This window comes from Phasianus colchicus, chromosome 10, assembly GCF_987193195.1.
Source record: "Phasianus colchicus chromosome 10, bPhaCol1.hap1.1, whole genome shotgun sequence".
Lineage (NCBI taxonomy): Eukaryota > Metazoa > Chordata > Aves > Galliformes > Phasianidae > Phasianus > Phasianus colchicus.
In genome coordinates this window covers 13,270,800-13,285,719 of record NC_143445.1, presented here as the reverse complement: position 1 = coordinate 13,285,719, position 14,920 = coordinate 13,270,800, and the positions used below count along the sequence as shown (strand labels likewise).

At 36.4% G+C, this 14,920-nt stretch overlaps 1 protein-coding gene across 19 annotated transcripts in view; it reads left to right on the top strand.

The window, feature by feature from the left end:
- DLG1 (discs large MAGUK scaffold protein 1) overlaps positions 1 to 14,855 on the top strand; it is a 134,293-nt gene extending 119,438 nt beyond the window's left edge. For 4 of the 19 annotated variants that reach the window (XM_031596266.2, XM_031596263.2, XM_031596268.2 and 1 more), the window contains 8 exons: positions 1,654 to 1,687; positions 3,053 to 3,094; positions 6,351 to 6,401; positions 7,920 to 8,021; positions 8,266 to 8,438; positions 10,091 to 10,200; positions 10,591 to 10,682; positions 13,119 to 14,855. In XM_031596266.2, coding sequence (XP_031452126.1) covers positions 1,654 to 1,687; positions 3,053 to 3,094; positions 6,351 to 6,401; positions 7,920 to 8,021; positions 8,266 to 8,438; positions 10,091 to 10,200; positions 10,591 to 10,682; positions 13,119 to 13,225 — 711 coding nt within the window. In that variant the 3' untranslated portion in view covers positions 13,226 to 14,855. Of the gene's footprint in view, positions 1 to 838; positions 939 to 1,653; positions 1,688 to 3,052; positions 3,095 to 4,800; positions 4,837 to 6,350; positions 6,402 to 7,919; positions 8,022 to 8,265; positions 8,439 to 10,090; positions 10,201 to 10,590; positions 10,683 to 13,118 lie in introns of all 19 variants that reach the window. The other 15 variants (XM_090147359.1, XM_090147360.1, XM_090147361.1 and 12 more) reach the window with 9 other exon arrangements.
- Positions 14,856 to 14,920: the final 65 nt, after the last annotated feature.

The following is a 14,920-nucleotide window of genomic DNA, read 5'->3' as shown; positions in this document are numbered from 1 at the left end:
AATTACTGATCTATTTATGCATCGAGGTTCTTTATTTACTTTTTGCAGGACAGTAAGTTAGAGATGCTGCAGTCACAGTGTCTTCAGCTAGAGACATGACAGCAGATATTACTAACATACGAATATTTCAGTAACTATACCTGTAAGCTCAGGTATATATGAATGAATATACATTTATGCTCTCCATCGCTTACACAAGAAGAATCTTATTTTAAGGAGACACATTTCTTTAATACATTTCTACTATTTCACTATTACTTTCTTAGTTTTACCATTAGAGAGTTCAGTGCAATGCCAGGTTGTAACTGTGGTATGTTATTTAGCAGCTGTCACCAAAGTATTTACAGTTTGACCTTTGCAGAGGGGCATCACGTTTCTGTGTGCTCTTATAGTAGCTGTTTGTAGGAGCATGTGTGAATACCTGACATCTTTTTTTTTTTTTTTTCCCGAACTACCATAGTTCCTGTACTAGATAATATCAGTGATTTCATTGGCTTTGTTTTTTCATTTCATTTTGGGTTGGCCACCTTCTAGCAGCCTAGTTTTTCACATCTCATTACACTCACAAGAAGCTGAAGTTTGTGAAATGCAGGTCAGGCCTTCCAGGGTGAGCCAGCCTGTCACTTCTCTTGCAGTAAGCGTGTGAAATACTGAGGGGGTGAGCAAAGCCATGATCATGATCTCTCTCTATTTGACATGAGCTGAGAAGATGCTGTTAAGTTGAAATATGCACTGCATAATGTGGTTATAGGAGTCAGCTTCCACAAAGCTGCTGGTCTGGGCCTTTGTTCACACAGAATTAGACATCCTTTGTTTTGCCCCTCCTTCTCTTCTTCAGCAGTCATTCAATGACAAGCGTAAAAAGAACCTCTTTTCCCGAAAATTTCCCTTCTACAAGAACAAGGACCAGAGTGAGCAGGAAACCAGTGATATTGACCGTAAGTATGTGGCACTCCATGAAGAGAAAGCGCAGTAGAAGGGCCTGCTAGATTGCAGTAGGGTGTTACCATGGAGACAGTTTCATGAGCTGCAACAGGCTAACGAGCTTGGCGTGCAAACGACAATCCAATCTGTAGGATGAATGCAATCATTCCGTTTGCTCTTAAGGTAAATTTTAAACCAAGAACATATCTCAGTTTGCAGCAAACTGGTTAATACAGATGAATAAGAGCATATGTGTAACTGGAGGAGATAACAACTCTTTGGAGCTGTCAGTAATGGTTCCTCAGTTGTCATTCTGAGGAGAGTGCAGAGCAGCAAGGAAAGCATGTCTGAGCTTACTAGGCTCTCCAGTCAGTCCCTTTGGACTGGCAGCTTCAAAGTCACTCTGTTCTAATTTGGTTTCCTTAATGAAAAGAGGTGAATTTGATTGTTTTCGCCTGCATTTAAAAAAAAAAAAAAAAAAGTGTCTTCTCAAAAACTTAATTTGCTGATTCAGACCAGATCTGCTACAAACCGCATCCTCAGCCATTCTCTGTCATTTGCACCAGTGATTACACTTCTTGTGCCAGTCTGGTTCATTCCTATAGGCTTGTCTTCCCTGTGATGTTCTGGGAACTGTCTCCTGTCGTAGCGCCAATTTTATATATTACTGACAATTATTTTCTTTGTGATTGTCTTTTTATTGCTTGCCCTCTGGGGACTACTCTGCAGGAGGTCCCTGACGACATGGGATCAAAAGGCCTGAGTAAGTGATCAAAATACTCCCAAGTTATTTTAACCTCCATCTGAAAAATTACATTTTTTTTTTTTTTTAACAGATCTCTTTGAGACTGGTGCTCTACTGGCATAAGGAGGTTGACTCTAAAAATGTTTCATAAGATTTTTCTAGTTTGTAATGTTTTGGGGGTTTTTGCTTTCAGGAACATATTACTTTTTAGGTGATTATGACATTAGTGTGTTTTAGTTGCTGTCCAGAAGCTTACCAGCACCTACTTGTTTGTCCTTGGTAGTGACTGTGTTTGTAAATTTGTTGACACTCATATATTTTGCTAATGTCATTTTTATATTGTTTTTGTGTTTTTATTATTGAAATTAACCTATGGATTTTCACAGCCATAGCAGAACTATTGCCATAGCAATTTCAGCAGTTGTCAGTCGTCTCTCTAGGTGACTGATGTTGGCAGCTCTTTAAAAACAAACAAACAAAAAAGCTTGCTTTAACAGATGCTGTGAGAGTTTTTCTGTCTGACTTGCTGAACTCTTATGGTGCTCACAGGGCACTGCTGGCCAGGTGGTGGGGGAGCTGATAGAGGAGGCACGTAAGCATTAGTTTTACACAGCAAGATTCTGCATTGCTGAGTACCCCCATCAGATTTGTGTACCCTGACATCATTTCTGTACTTAAAATAAGAGTCATGACTTTTCTTTCATGACAGATACTAAACAAGTAGAGTGCTAGGGGTTTATGGGATAGTAAAATTAGTCACTGAAGATAACCTTTCTTCCCAGACCATAACTGTTCCCTTAATTCTAACCTACAGTTTTTCTGAAATTGCACGTACGAGGTGGGGGGGAGGGGGATACTTCTATATGTGGCCTCAACTACTTAATAAATAAATAAAAATCCTGGTAGCAATAGCATTAATTTTCCATTTCTGAAACCAGTTTAGAGGAGATTCTTGGTTGAGAGCAGAAGACCAATGATAAGCAACTTTGGCTTTATGATTGCTAGACTGCAATTTAATCCAGAAAAGTGGCCAGGTGGTTCTGTTACAAAAGTTCTTGCACAATAATATTCATATGGAAGTGAAAACCTAAAAATTGCAGGGTTGTGCGTGAAATACGAATGTGTACTTTTCATAATCTTATTTTGATGTGCTATTTAATGTTTTTTTCTTTTTATTAACATCCATTCCTTTTGTGTGAAATTAAGCTTGATCCTGAGAGCTATGAGAAGTACCTTAAAACTTTTATATGCAGTATGTATTGATTTCGGCATTTCGATATCACTGTTGTCTTTCATCTGGATTATTTTTGTCGATTTTCTTTCCTTTGGATTCATGTCATTAGTGTGTGTTCCTTATTTTTCTCCATTGTGTTGCAATTTCAGAGCATGTAACCTCTAATGCCAGCGATAGTGAAAGTAGTTACCGTAAGTGTTTTTAAGTTCTTTATTTAGAATCTTTGTTCAGTAGCTCTTCCTTTGCTTTTGTTTGTCTGTCTTTCCTGGGTATTTACATGTTAAATTGAACTTCCCAGTAAGCTTCCATCAAAGTCCATGTTTGTGTGTTAATTGGGTACTGCAAAATTCCAGTGTCTTTTTTTTTTTTTTTTAATTGACAAGAGAGAATCATTGCAAACCTCCTTTATGGATATTTTTGTTGTGATTTATGATTGTCATTGCTCAGCTTAATTTGAATTAATTCCTTTTTATTTAAATTATCTGTGTTAGCTAGACCTGCTAAAACCCAAATGTAAATTTAGTGTTGACAAATATAATGGTTGTTGTGCTTAATACAGGGAGTGTAGCTGAACAGTGTAATCTGTTACACAGCGTAGTACCTATCAACGATGCTCAGATAGAACATGTAGATACTTCTAATGAAAGTAAAGATGAACAAACATGTATTTACCCTTGCTTTTCAGCTTTCATTTCTCTATTTTGTCAAGTGTAGGTGCTTTGTCTGAATTTCTTGCAACATGACACATGTTAGGTGCTGGAGCCAGCTGTGATAAATCAGCATGCTAGATGCACAGTTGTGCTTGTGCACGTCCCTCATCCCCCACCAGTGCATCTTTTAAGTACTAGACTCAATTACCCTTTTCACTAACCTGAGCTACAGTGCTGTTTACTTCTGCCCAAGCTGCCCAAATGTACACGTTCCCAGTGTATAATATGCTGTGTGGTGCTGTTCTACAGATGCTTCTGTCTCATTGGTCATTTCCAGTGCCTCAGTGAGGTTGTTGAGTCCAAAGCAGGAACCACAGGTAGAGCAGAGCAAGCAGGCTAAAGACTGAGGATTTATAGAGGAGCAGAAAAAGAGGGAACAGTAAAAGTCAAGTGATGTGTCAGAGCTGCTCAGTGATCTGCTCCTGGGTGCCTGTTAACCCAAGAAGAGGCACTTCACAAACAGATGCCACTTGTGGCAGGGTAATAAGGAAAGTGGTTCACTAACAGCTACACCTGTTTGGAAGCTGCAGATATTGTCAGAAATAAGGAGCCCTGAGTTTGCATGCAGATGGTTACACTTGAGAGAATGTGTACATGTACAAATTCCTCAGTGCTTACAGTGCTTAAAACTTGTAGTCCAGTTGCAAAGAAAGGAAAAGAAAGGAAAAGAAAGGAAAAGAAAGGAAAAGAAAGGAAAAGAAAGGAAAAGAAAGGAAAAGAAAAGAAAAGAAAAGAAAAGAAAAGAAAAGAAAAGAAAAGAAAAGAAAAGAAAAGAAAAGAAAAGAAAAGAAAAGAAAAGAAAAGAAAAGAAAAGAAAAGCAGGGGAGGCATTCATGTTCACTGAGAATAACACAGATTAAATGTGTATGGAAGTTGCCTTTGCATATATGACTAATTTACAGATTTTAACTGTTTTTAATGATATACCATTAAAACTATCTAATTCTGATTGTTTCTCCATAAATTTGCTGCTTTCCTCTTTTTTTTCCCCCAAGGTTTTTCTCAGAACTTGCTTTATTTATGTTTAAAGTTCATCACTGGTACTACTAGTTAGTTTTTCAATCCTATATTACTTAAGAAGCCCTGATTTTACTATGAATATTATGGATTTACTTATCTCAATGTAGAATTCGAAGCACTTTTTATTAAAATTATTTTTTTAATTTCTTCTTACTGCTGTCTAAAAGTTATCTTGATTACAGATGAGTACGGTTGTTCAAAAGGTTCATTCTATTAATATTCATTTTTCAACAGTACTGAAAAAGCAATGACAATATATACTTTTTGCCCTCAATTGGGGGATGCTTTATAATTCTTACTGTCTCTTTAATAGTTTGCTTAACTAATCTTTGACCTTATAGCAATGTGACTTCTCCAAAGAAGTATCTAATTGTCTGTGGGCTGGATATTTCATGGACGAGTTGATAGTTGGTGATTCCCTGTTCCTCTCCCTAGCCTAAAAAGGGTTCTGAAAGTATATACTGTCCTAAAATCCATTTGCATGAGTGCCTTTTTGAGATATTAAAATATTCAGGTTGCATGTTTTTGTGTCTGTCTTAATGTATTACTCAGTTGCAATGCCTTAAAGAATTAAAGAAATCGTTCATGTATTGCTGGAATGCAAATTTATTATAAGTCAGTCTTATTACTCTTAGACATTGTAAATTTCAGATTTAAAAGATTAGTGGACTATGCTATTAAATAAAGAACGTGCATATCAAAGCAATATATGAATATATAAAAGCCTTCATCTGCCATCTATTTTTTAAAAAGCTGTGGTATAGCATTGGTGTGTTCCTTTGGCTGTTACAAGTATGGCTTATGAACTGAAAAGAATGTTTTAAAAGCTACACAAGTGAGTTATTGAAGCACTGCATTTTATTGAGAGTTCATAGTGTTGTCATGTAATTTTAGCCTATATGTTCAGAATTGTAAGTTCTCTGCTGTTGTGGAGTTGATTTTAGTGATTCCCATGCAAGAAATCTTACTGAGATATTTTGTTGGACTAGAGATGTTCTTTTAGAGAGATGGCAACTGAGGTATATTTCAGATGCTTGCACTAACTTTTTAAAGCCTGCAGCTTTAACAGGTCAAAGCCTAATTATTTTAGTTTCATTCACTGCTGATATGCTTTCTGGAGCTGAGAACAATACAGAACATTCTTCAATTTCAAGTTCATCTTTAAAAGCTTACTAGTGAAATAGTAGTGAAATATATACAATCATAATATTTTTTTGTGGAACTGAAGTGGTTGAAGGTCTTTGTATAAATGCCACTTCATGAAAAACTTATGGGAGAGATGTACACCTAGACATGCATGACTTTCAGCTTTGTATGTAGAAGAATGCTGCAGAAACATTTAAAGCAGGGAAAGCACTCAAGAAGAAGGTGGCAATGCCTGTAGCAGTGAATGACGCCATGCATGCACTTCATTCGGGGAAACGCAAGAGCATTTCAGTTCTGCTTTAAAGTACTTCTTGTGCTTGATGTCAGTTTGACATGCTAACATAGCTGAAGAAATTGTATACTGTATGCATCTTATGCTTCAAAATTTTGTTTGGCGTATCTTTGTGAGCTTTGTAATTCATCGCTCTTTAAAAACGTGCTCCATCAGTATCATTGTAACACGTATTCTGCTGATGAATGCCTATATTGCTGCTCTTCATTAAATGACTCGACGTAAATTTATTGCTTTAGAAAACAATGCATAAATACTTCTTTGCATTTACCTTTCTAGGTGGCCAAGAGGAATATGTCCTGTCTTACGAACAAGTCAATCAACAAGAAGGTTTGTAGAGCTCGCTTAGTGTCACATCACTGTACTCTGATATCAGAATGGTTCCTGTGCACTTCTGCACCCAGTGCTATAATAAACTTCTTCACTGATTTTCAACTTCTGTTATCGCTATTAAAATGAATAAAGCATAAAGGCATAAATTATTAAATACAATTGCTAAATTATTTAGCATGTAACCCAAAGGTGTGCTAATTAATGTCTCACCACTGTGGGGTTTATACTGCATAAGGAAAATAGGGTATATTTGTTTCATCCGTGTGAATCTCAGAAATGATAGTTTTCTTCTATTTCATATTGCTGTAGCATTCCCAATGTTCCCTTTTTGTCACAGGAAAATTCATGTCAGTAGATTATTTGTTTGTTGTAGAAAGCCTAAGTTAAAATGTTTCCAAGTCATTGCAGTCTGGCATTCCTGTGTGCTGCTTCTTGTATGGCTGCTATGTTAGTTGTTAACCATGTGAATTTTTTTCAGAAAATAAAGAAACTTTGAATAAAGAGGAAATCAGTGGGAGAAAACACCCTGCCACGCTTACATTTAGAACAAAATTCTTTTCACTGATTTTTAATGGGATCCTCTTATTTCCTTTCCATCTTCTCCTGATCCTTTTTCTCTGTATATAATAGATGTAGTTTTAGCATTCTCATTCACCACCACAGGTGCTAATGATTCATTTATGTAATCTGATAAAATATTATATATATAATCTGATTAAAAATATGATTTAAGAAAAGGAATGCTTGGTATCTATTAAATACAAAATACAGTAAAAAACAGAGTAAATGTATATCATGTATATACACAGATTCAATTAATAAGATTCAAGGCATTCTTTTTGTGAATTGGAATTACTTCCAGGAATTAAAATGTATTTTACAAGTCAAACTGTATTTAATTTAGACTTCTGTAGTAATGACAGAACTTAAAACTAAAATTCATATGGCTGAAAAGATATGCTTATGACTAGATATTTAGATATTACTGTTGTTATGCTAATTGCAGTATAATTTGGTATCTTCTGTCCTTAAATTCCAACTAAAAAGTCTTTTTAACTCTGTTACAAATTAAGCATGCTCTAAAAGATGCTACACTTCATTTTATAAGTGTGATAGTAGTTATGGGAGCTATAGCTATGTGAGTATGTAAGCTGGGATTTTAGAAATAATGAGGCTTTTCCCAACAGTAGATTTGAATTTTAAGAAATAAGAAGTGAAATAATTTTCAGTCTTTCCATTTTACTATTTTCATTAGAGTGAAGGATGTTACTTTGTGAAAAGGTTTCAGAATTCAAGAGTCATCTTCAGTTACACTGACCAGGAATTTGAGAGTAAAGATTTGACATCTTTGACTGCAGTGTTAATTGATACAAATACTTCAACATGTTTTATTTTCTCTTCAGAAGTACATATTCTTTTAGATATTAATATTGTTACCATGTGGTATTTTGCTAAACTTCAAAGGTTGGTGATGTCATTGAAACGTAACTTACGTTATTCCTTTATGTTTAACAGTGAACTATACTCGACCTGTGATTGTTTTGGGACCCATGAAAGACAGAATTAACGACGATCTGATTTCAGAATTTCCAGACAAATTTGGCTCATGTGTTCCACGTAAGTTTCAGCAGATACTAAAGCACTTATAAGTGGGTTTTTGGTTTTGTGTCGTTACTTCCTTTATAGACCTAACCTCTGTATATAGAGGTAAAATGTTAGGACACCTTTGTAAAGTTTATTAATGGTTATTCTTCTCTTTACTTGTTACAGTTTTGCAGTTTAAATTGAGGTCTATTTTTGAATGTTGGGGGGGGGGGGAACATTTTTTTTTTCTTTAAAAGTTACTGGTTTATGTTTAAAGATACTACTAGACCAAAACGAGATTATGAGGTGGATGGACGTGATTACCATTTTGTCACTTCTCGAGAGCAAATGGAGAAGGATATTCAGGAGCACAAATTCATTGAAGCTGGCCAGTACAATAATCATCTTTATGGAACAAGTGTGCAATCAGTGCGAGAAGTAGCAGAAAAGGTAAATCAGTGCCAGTTGTTTTCTTTTACTGAGGTGATTATTTGGTGGGAATAGGAGAATGGCAAGAAGCCACTGGGAACCCTCTGACCTTAGAAGGACTTTGTACAAACCTAGAAACAAAGAGCATTGTTACAAATGCATTTAAGAGAAACAATTAGAACATCATGATCAAACTGTGAGAGAAGAGCAACTTCTTAAGTGCTGACAGTCTAGTTTTCCATTTGTCATTCAAGATCCTTCAACACTTGGCATAATTGTTGGGCCAAATACAGCAAATACTGGCTGTCATATCACAAAAGGGAACACAGACCAGTTACTGCTCTTAATTCTCTGTTCCTAGGGCATGTGCCACATTGAAAGATGTGGACAGGTCAGCATGAATAGCAAAATACTGTGCTGGAACATACATAAAATTCATTTAATGTTATTGCTTAGCATCCAGATCCATGGAGTAGGTCCTGGAAAAATTTATCAGTTGAAAGCAAACAGTTGTACATTTTTTGTGTGGGAAGAATGTATCTGTCCTCTAAGAATTCCTGAAATAAGATCAGAGAATCACCAAGGATGGAAAAGATCTCCCAGGTCATCCAATTGTTCACCTGCCACCAATATTTCCCCACTAAACCACGTCCCTTAGTACAACATCTAAATGTTCCTTGAAATTCTGTGGTTTTGTTACTCAATAGAAAAGAAGTAAATGACCCTAGCAATCCTTTCTCTCAGGAAAGGATAAGGAAAATGCATTCAGGAAATGTGTTTTAGGATATATGTAGCCTGTTGTCTTTATGGTGCTTGTGGGTTTGTATCCTGGCTTGCAGAATTCTGCTAGATCTCCTGCTAATGAAAAAAATGTTCTCATTTCAGACTACCAACAAAGGCCTTCTGTTCTACTTCCCCTACACTTCCCCTTTCTAAAATGGTGATATCACAAATTGTTCATGTGCTACTCAAAGGAAATAAATAAAAATATGTGGAGTAGAAATTACTGTATTAGACACAAGAGGTGCTGAGGAATAGGAGGAATCTTTGAGATGAGGAAATGCTGGAGCAATGGCAGGTTAATAATACTGGGTGAACAACCCTGCTGCATTCTGCTTCAACCCCCTGAGGAATAAGCTGTATTTGTTTCCTAAATAATAAAAAGTAATCAGCCCAAAGAAATGTAGTTCATGGCCTCAAACCTGGTGTTCCCCACGGTGATACCTGACAGTGAATGAGGAAGATTATGTTCAGTTCCATCTGACTGTTCTGAGATGACAGATTTGCTTGGCATCAGAGGCAGTTATTCCCTCAGAAATGTTCATCAAGGCATGTGGCTCTTTTCTAAACTTTGTCATGGCTACATCCTTAAATAGGATGATGTGGTTTGATGTACAGATGCTCTGTATTCTGCATTGTTGATTGGGCTGAAGCTTCTGATACAGAGAGGATGGAAAAAGAGTCAAGAACATCTCAAGTTATGCATGATCCCAGAGGAGTGAGCACTATGGGACCACATGCTAGATTAGTGCAATCCTGATATCATTGATGCAGGTGCTTTAATTTTGTTGGCTTTGGTGGAAACATGGTTTCTCTTCTAAGTTATTACTGTATGCATAGCTGTGACTTAAACTTTGCTTATTGCCATTTTCCCTTTTTTCTCTTACTTTTAGGGTAAACATTGTATTCTTGATGTTTCTGGTAATGCGATCAAAAGGTTGCAGATTGCCCAGCTGTACCCAATCTCCATTTTTATTAAACCCAAAACAGTGGAAAATATCATGTGAGTAAAAGCAAAGTACCTCAAACTAAATTGTTTGAGATTGTGACAGTTGCAAATTATATGAAAATAATTGTAATACTTGAATTTTTAAAAGCATGTAGTTTTTTGTTTTGCTCATGAAACTTTCTGGGTTGAATTTCTAGGGCCTTCTAAACTAAATTTCTAATCCAAGTCACGAGTGACTGAGAATGAGTGCCACTGAGCATAATTCCATATAACATGGTGTCAGAACTGCTCATTCCCTCTACAGTCTCCAGTTAGAGACATATCTGCTTAGAATGTCATTTAGAAGACTGCCTTTTATTAGGTTAATACTCACACACTGGTTTAAAATTATATTTCCAAAGATAACAGGTAGCTTCTTTATGTGTATAATGTTTTCAATCTCAGGGAAATGAATAAACGCTTAACGGAAGAACAAGCCAGGAAGACATTTGAGAGGGCAATGAAACTGGAGCAAGAGTTTACTGAACACTTCACAGGTTTGTTTTGCTTGGCCAGAGCTGAAATTTTATTGCTTGCTGTATGATAATTGCCTCACCACTGAGATAATGTTGAGCTGGTTTTCAAGCTTATCTGTGATTGTTCTGAAGCATAAAATTACCCAAGTGCATCTATGCTGATACCAATTTGATCAGTGAATTCAATATCTATATAAGTTCAACAGTCCCTCAATTTACTCTTTAAATCCATGGAACTTGCTACTGTATTTCTTGAAATGTATATGTCTGCTTTGTTGATAAATTATACACCTAAAGCTTTTTATTTGCTTTCAATTCTTGAAATCAAGAAATAAAGAATGTTAGTAGTGATAAACGTAAACTAGACAGCAGAGTCTGCAGCATGCACAAATGCAGTTTGTTAACTGTAGCAGCAAGAGGTAGACTACAAGCACTCAGGCTTTGCTTACTGTGCTTACATCATGGCATGCAAATGTGGAGAATAATTAAGTCAGGACCTTCAGGAAGACAGGAGCGAGCCTTTTCTATTCCTGTCCTAGATAGACACTCACTCCTTTCTTTTCTATTACATTCTTTGGCAATATTTTAATGGCTGCTGCGCCATCCACCTCCATCTTTGTGACATATCACCTTTGCCCAATTCTTTTTTCCACATATTTTTTGTGGGCAGAGCTACAAATGCAGAACTTCCTTAAACAGTCTGCTCAACCTGCTGGCTTCATATGGGAGGAAGCTGAAAGACCCAGTAGACTCCCTGCCTCAGTCTTCTTGCTGCCTCATTCTCCACATTGAATGCTGTCCACCCAATGAGCAACTTAAGTCTCTCCCTTTTTGTCTACCTCCCTCTCGGTTGCTTTGCAGCTGTCACTGTTTATCCCCACATCAAGCTCTCCCACTCTTCCCATAACTCTATAACCACCTATACTCAGAAAGCTATCGGACTCTCCAACATATATTGCAAATTCTTCATCTTACAGAGTCATTTACCAGATGATTTGCAAGTATGTCAGGTTTGTTGTTTAGAAAACTAATGAGTTTATTTTAATAGATGTTAAGTATTTAGTTAGCAGCTGGTATTCGCCCAGTTTGTCTTACGGTATCATATCAAGCAATTCTGTTAGGAAGATAAGGGCCAAAATTGAAGATACTTGAAAATCATATGTTTCTTTTTTAAGAGCTCTAGTGCCCATGACCATGTTTTTTCTAAGAAGTGTAAGGCTTTGTGACTGGGCAGATAGCAACATCCCATGGGCAAATTTGTCTTTGCTAAGTTTTGGCAATCTGTTAGAGATATTTCAAAACATTACAATCTCATTTACTGCTGCTGCCTATATGACTCACCTGCCTCAGCAAATTGTGTGAGCATTCCCTAATCTGTTAAAAATACTGCATCATGTGAAGTAACTGAAATCAACTTCATCAGCAAATTAGGCTTAAACTGACTTAAACTTCACACTAAAGCATAGGGAGAGCACATCCATATTGTGTTTTGAGGGTGTTGGGCTTTGGAAGGAGTGCGGTTGAAACATCTGGAGAATTAAGATGTTTGCAGTGTAAAGATGTTTCTACATCTTTCCATTGTGCTGTTGTGCTGAGGATTACACGTGAACTATTGAATAACTGAACCACCTCATCCTCCCACAGACACAAGGGCTTGGAAGCAGCAGTAATAAATTAATGCACAAAGAATTACATCTGGCACACCTCCAATATTTATCTTTCAAATTAAACTTTGTTTCTTGGCTTATCTCAATGCTGAGGTGATGATCCTAATTAGAAAGAGCTTGCTATCTCATGGTGAATGCTTTCTCAGGCTGAAGTGTGGTAAGAACAGCTCAAACTTCACTTCGCCCTCATTCTCACCAGGCTATATGTTAGTTTGATATGTCAAAACACATCGTGGCTCATTTCTAATTATTTTTTTTAGCCTTGGAGAAAATGTATCTAAGAGTCTGAATATTAATTGCATTTTAACTATACAAAACTGGAATCTATTTGCTGTACAACAAACCCCATTAGTTCACGTTCTCTCTTGCCAAAGCCAATGTTAGTGCGCACAGACTGCACAAGGACACAGCCCTGTGCAGTCTTGTCTTTCTCTCTTGGAAATGCAAATGAGAGCTGGATCAAAGAGGGCACCAGAGTCTGTGAAATGACTTGGGCCAACTCTAGCTTGTATTTGGAAAAGGCAAATAAACCTCCTCAGCTGTAGATATATAAGTCTAAAAGGAAAACCACAATCTAACCCCATGCTTTTGTGTGTCCTGTAACAAGTGTCAGCAGTGTCTGTCCATCTAGAAGCACAGGAATCAGAGTTCTCAGTAGGCATCCATTCCTTCAGTGATCCAAAATCCCTTTGCTGCCCTGTGAGAGAAAGTAACATCTTGGTTTAGAGCATCTTGGTTTCCATAAGGAGCAAAGAAAGATGATTCCTGATTGCCACATTATGTTTTGCAGCTATTATCCAAGGAGACACACTGGAAGAAATCTACAACCAAGTGAAACAGATCATAGAGGAACAATCTGGGCCTTACATCTGGGTTCCAGCAAAGGAAAAATTATGAAAACGGATTTTTGCTTTCCATTTTCTAACTGGTATCACCTACTACATCTGACAACTCTTAAGCCCTTCCAGTGGAGCCTGCCTCTAGTTCCTCCCAGCGTGGTTCATACCCTAACCATCACATTCTGCAGTTCCCATAACGCTTTAAATTTGATGTCTCTCTTAGTTTAAATAATTTGTATTATTGTGTGTTGTTGGTTTGCCATTTTTCAAACATGACAGTGGAATGGCCTGACCAGCTATTACTTTGGGGTGGGGGTGGGAGGGGATTGCTTGGTAAAATTCCTTAATGTTTAAGGGAAAGTAACTTTCAAAGATTTTTCAAAAAAGCTTTATAGACATTCTTTTAAAGTTTCATAACAATTGAAAGAAAAGTTGTATTCCAGGAAGTTGTAAATCATGAGTAACTTTGCACGCTTAACTTTAATAGCATGGTTTGGTCAGCGCAATCAATATCAGGTTTTATTTTCTGAGTTAAATTCTATTCTCACAGATTTTTTTTTTTTTCTTTCCAGGCAGTTAAAGAGAAACTTTCAAATTTTGAGTTAACGTTTTCATTAACTCCCATCACTCCTTCTCAAGGGATATTCATTTTCATAATTTCATATGGATATTCTTATAATCTATTTTTTCATTTTTTTGCCAATAAAATTGCTAGGGAAAAAGATGTGTAATGTTTTTAATCTTCCTCGTGCAGCACTATTTATAGTGTCTTACAGAAATTGTTTATAGATAATGGTCATCACACTTTTTGAGCCTAAAACATGTCTAGGTGCTAGGAAACCTTGTATTTTCAGAGGAATGCCAAATTTCCATTGGCACTAATACAGAAAACAGCTGCAGAGATGGTTGTTGGGGCAATGAGAGAGCGATTCGTAGCCTAAAAATGTGTGTTCTTAGGGGTCAGATTTTAATGAATATTTTACCCACAATAACTGCCTATTTTGTTATAATAAATATATATATATATTAAACTTTCTTTAACTAAACTCTGTAACTATGGGAATTATTTTCTTTACATAGTTGCGCACACGTATAAATATATATATATAAAAATATATATTTTTCTTTTACCACCTACTCCTAGCTTTTTGTTTTGAATAAAAATACAAATTAGAATTTACCTTCCTTAATCACATGAAGTCAAATGGGCTGTGGTGGCTGGGCAAAAAGTCCAGGGAATTCTTAGTTACAAGAAAAAAATATGTGCAAGTTCTCCTCTTTTCTACGGAATTTCAGGTGTTTGTCTCTTTTTGTTTTTCTTTGTAATATGCATGTCTTAACCAAAGGGAGAATTCAGAGTCAATGATACATTTTATTTTTCTGTATATGTTCATCTTGGATTGCATAGGTGCAAGATCTTCCATTTGCAAAGCACAAACTTCTGTGCAGAATGTTATAAATATGTTGTAGCAAAACATGGAACTACCTTCAGTAATGAAATTCTCTATTTCTCGTATGACGTGGTACCTGCCATTGCTTATTTGAAGCTGATTGTTGATGAGGGGGATGTACTTATGGCAGTCACAATGCAGTCACACAACCAAATTCGCTTTGGTTTGTAAAGAATTATTAACACTATCCATTCCATTTGTTAGAAAGAGGAGAACAGCTAATAAACTTCATTGTACAATGTATTTGTCAAGTGTGTTTTTCATCCAAAGAAATACAGGTGGTGTAGTATTTTAAAATGATT